Source organism: Helianthus annuus, chromosome 3, assembly GCF_002127325.2.
Source record: "Helianthus annuus cultivar XRQ/B chromosome 3, HanXRQr2.0-SUNRISE, whole genome shotgun sequence".
Lineage (NCBI taxonomy): Eukaryota > Viridiplantae > Streptophyta > Magnoliopsida > Asterales > Asteraceae > Helianthus > Helianthus annuus.
This window is the reverse complement of record NC_035435.2, coordinates 159,538,757-159,542,970: the sequence shown is the minus strand read 5'-3', so window position 1 is coordinate 159,542,970 and position 4,214 is coordinate 159,538,757. Positions and strand designations below refer to the sequence as shown.

The following is a 4,214-nucleotide window of genomic DNA, read 5'->3' as shown; positions in this document are numbered from 1 at the left end:
TGTCAACTAAGTCAGTTTTGGCACTAGAAGCATTCGGTCAATTTTCCAATTTAAGACAATTAGTATCCCTTTCGGGAATCCTATCATGACAATCATTCGGAAAGATAAAACGATAAACACACTTTAACCACCTAAAATTGTTCTTTAACGTGCAATTGATAAATGTCAATGAAAATCTCTTAAAAATGAGTTAGTCATCCGTTAGGAGTTTTCTAACCGCACTTAATCAAGGAAAGCAACACCGATAAACACAATGCAACCACCGAGACAAGCATAAACTAGATTAAATCACAACCGAGTTCATTTTACAAATCTTGCATAATAATTTACCAAGATAGCAATTTTGGCCTAAACTACTAACTAAGCTAACAAATTATGGCAAGAATTTATAACGACACCATCTAACCCGTTAAGGTCCTTACGTGACGGCAAGCTCTCTTGATTAACAATAATTACATTTTATTAAATCACTAACCATTTCTAGTATCATGACGCATACATTTAAACCAAGCTAAACTAGTTAACCAAGTTCAAAGTTTACTAATACAAGATTAATTAAGCTTCATTTTTTTCAACTATCTTAACTAACCAAGCATCATCATCCAACATAATTACTTATAATCAAGAAATCAATATCAATAACAAGGTTGCAAACTAATCGTCAAAAATTAACATAGAAAATACTTCCAAATGTCATTACAAACAAAGATTAACACACTAATGGTTATAATCAAGCAAGGGATTGTTGTGTTTTTGCCCAAAGGCTACAATAATACATAAACATTAATCTAAATGCTTGAAAGATTAACAAAATCATGGAAAGATTAGAAAACCAAACCATAAACAAGCATAAGATTAAGAATCCGGATAGTAATGGAGCTAAACGACACAATGTGGCTTGAATCCGGGTCAAAAGCAAAGCCTTCGGAGCCTGTAAAATCGCTTGTGAAACTCCCAAAATTCCAGAATGACTAACAGAATGTTTCTGTTCTGCTTTCATATTTTTTCGATGTTGCACGGTCGTTCTTCCTGTGGCACGACCGTGCACTTTAAGAAATTATTGGGGATGGTCCACCATACTGCATGACGTCATCAGATCGTTGACCGGATTCGATATTGCACGACCGTTCTTCAAATGGCACGGTCGTTCATTACCGGGTTCTTGTTACACGCCTGGTCGCACTGGTCGTTCAGTTCCGAGGTTGGCTGGTTCATCGGATCCGCACGGGGTGCAAGATCTGGAACGACCGTGCATTCCCGGGTTGGCCTTCAATGCCCTGCACGCGGAGTTGCACCCTCGTTCACTGCCGGGCCTTTCATGATGTATCGGAGATGCACGGTCGTGCATCAGGTCACACGACCGTTCCACACGCCCAGGTCAGTTTTCTAGCAGAAGGTTCGCAGCTTCGTCGTTTTGTCCGGAAAGTCCTCGTTTTCGCTATCATCTTGTCTGGTATGCTGTTTTAGGCCTGTAAACAAAAGTGTAGATAATTAAGTATCCGAATGACGGTTTTACGGCCGAAAACGCATAAAATAGGGGTAAAACGGGGGACTAAAATATGTGTAAATTAGCGAATATCAATGGGCAAATCGGATTTTTTGTATACCCGGAACTGGTTCCTAACCGTACCAGGTTCTTGACTGAGTTTGAATGGAACCGATTCTTCTAGGACCCGGTTCCGGTTAGTACCCGGTTTCAAACCAAAATTACTGGAACTGTTCCTAACACGTCCGGGTATATTGTAACCGGTTCATCGGAGGAACCGGTCCGGGTAACTTCTAGAAAAAGCTGCAATAAAGCTGTCGGAATCGATTCCTAACAGCTTTATATCTGTTGGAATCGATTAATTGCCATTAAAACTTTAGAACCGGTTTCAAGTATTTATAAGCATATCACCTTCAACCAAAACTTAGTCCCACTCAAATCGGTTTCAACATTCAAGTTACCCCTCAAATCGGTTATGGCATGCAACGATGAAGTGGTCATGGTTTTGGAAACCAAAAGAAACCCCTAAGTTTGGAAGCACTTTGATCTATGCCTGATGTCTGATAGCCATGAAATGGCACGTTGCAAAGGTTGTGGGAAGTTCATGAAGGCTACGACGAACTGGACCCTTAAAAGACACACCGACCGTCATTATCCGGTGACAAAGGTTGCAGCGAAGAAAAGTGAAGGCGGTGAATCATCCAGAACCGGTACTTCGAAGATTTAGTGTGTTTATGTGATGTTGGTTTGAGTGTGTCGTATGTTAATCTTATGGTTAGTTATGATGTTTTAACATTTTATTATAACAAATTAAAAAATCTGACCATTTTGTCCTTCATTAAAAGGGAGGAAAAAGACAAAAAAAAACTGGATATTAACTGAAAAATCTGACCAATTTTGCGTTTGGATGAAAATGGCAATAAAATTGAAACCATAGAGAACCAGATTCAAAAGATTTGAGTTTTGAACTAAAGTGAAAAAAGTGACTAAACCTTAGGGACCATTTTGGTAGCTTACTCATTAAACTTTCAATAATTAGTATTTGGTTAAGCTATAATATTTTTATTTCCCCACACATCATACGTTTTAAATAAATTTTTAAATTTGTTACTAACATAATTTAATGGTCTAACTCCATGAGTATTTACGGGGGATAACCTAGTCAATCATCAATTAAAACACAAATATTACAAAAATGTCACTCATCTAATCTCAACCATTAAAACCACTCATCCAATGACCAAAAACTCTTCCTACACTTTGTAGAAAAAATGTACTTTGTAGAGGATATATATATTTAAAAGGTGAATTTCTTATAATTTTGTCTTCTGTGGAACTTAAATCTAAGACTTCCAAACTTAGGTGTACTTAATGGTTTTGTCTTTGTCACTGGGTCACTAACCACATTAATAGTTATAAATCTACAATTGTATAATAATAAAAAAATATTTTAAGTTTAAAAGTTAATAATATAGTAAAGATAGATAAAAATCACAACAAACTTCCTATTAAATTAAAATATTCCCTAATTTTACTTGTACAGAGTCAGTTTGTTGTGGCATGTTTAATATAGTAAGTATAGATAAAACTCACAACAAACTTCCTATTAAACATGCCACAACAAACTAAACAGGATATGTGCATCTTATTTTAAAAACTTAAAACTCACAACAAACTTCCTAAATAAATGGATGACCAATCTAAAACTAAACCCTAATGGACTACTATAAATACATAGCAAACACTCACAATTCTACATTTCTATTGCTAAACAGATTTAAAATATGGAGCCAGTTCTGAATTCACTTGATGCGAAAAAACAAGCATGCGATATTGAAAAATCTAAGGTCGGTTCTATGATAAGTTTTGTCATATCGCAATAATGAATAATTGTTTTCTTTTATTTACTTTTATGTGAATACTAACTTATTTGATATTTTATATTCAACACACCAATTTAAACACCCCAGTTGTCGAACAAGCTTTTGTTAGTTTTTAAGTAATATTTTCGCTTATAATCTTTCATATTAACAAGTTCGTTATGTTATTATTTGGTGTTTTATTGTAGGATGATGGTGATAATAGTGTTGAAATTATTTCTTATGGTGCAATGTTCAGTCCATACAAGTCTAAGCTTCAACGTCAATTTAGTGAAGAGGTAATTTTAAAATTTATTTAATCTTTTTTAAACTTTTTTATTGTTCTTTTTTTAAATTTATTTAATCATTTTTTAACTTTTTTATTAAATTTTTGTTTTTTAAGGATCGGAAGTATGAGAATCAAAAGAAAAGATCTAAGAGACTGTCTGAATGGAAATGGGTCGAGGTTATAAATTTAGATGATTCTGAGGACGATGAGAAAGAAGATGAATTAGATGATACTGCTGATTCGAGCACAAACAAGAAAAACGGATAAAAAAAGAAGAGGTTTAGATGAAATATATAAAGTGTTTTTATGTTTTTTTCATTTTCAGTTGTTTTTGTTTGATATAGACTATCCCATGAATAATAAAGTTTATTTTATATTTGAAGTTTATGTTTTGTGTTATTTTATTGCACTTATAATTTACATCTCGATTGAACTAATATACTTTAGTACTTAATCATGTTCGTATTATATAATTTACATGTTCGTACTTGATCATTTCCAAAGAGATAAATTCGATTACCAAGAACGGCCAAAACATGAAAACTACCTCTTGGTTTGGAGTAAATTCAAGATTGTATTT

At 34.0% G+C, this 4,214-nt stretch overlaps 1 protein-coding gene across 1 annotated transcript; it reads left to right on the top strand.

Moving 5' to 3' along the window:
* Window positions 1-3,061: 3,061 nt before the first annotated feature.
* LOC110928225 lies at window positions 3,062-3,901 on the top strand. Its single transcript, XM_022171352.2, has 3 exons — window positions 3,062-3,333; window positions 3,555-3,644; window positions 3,749-3,901. Exons 1-3 carry the CDS (start codon window positions 3,271-3,273, stop codon window positions 3,899-3,901), a joined length of 306 nt encoding a protein of 101 aa, XP_022027044.1. The 5' UTR covers window positions 3,062-3,270.
* The last annotated feature ends 313 nt before the right edge of the window (window positions 3,902-4,214 follow it).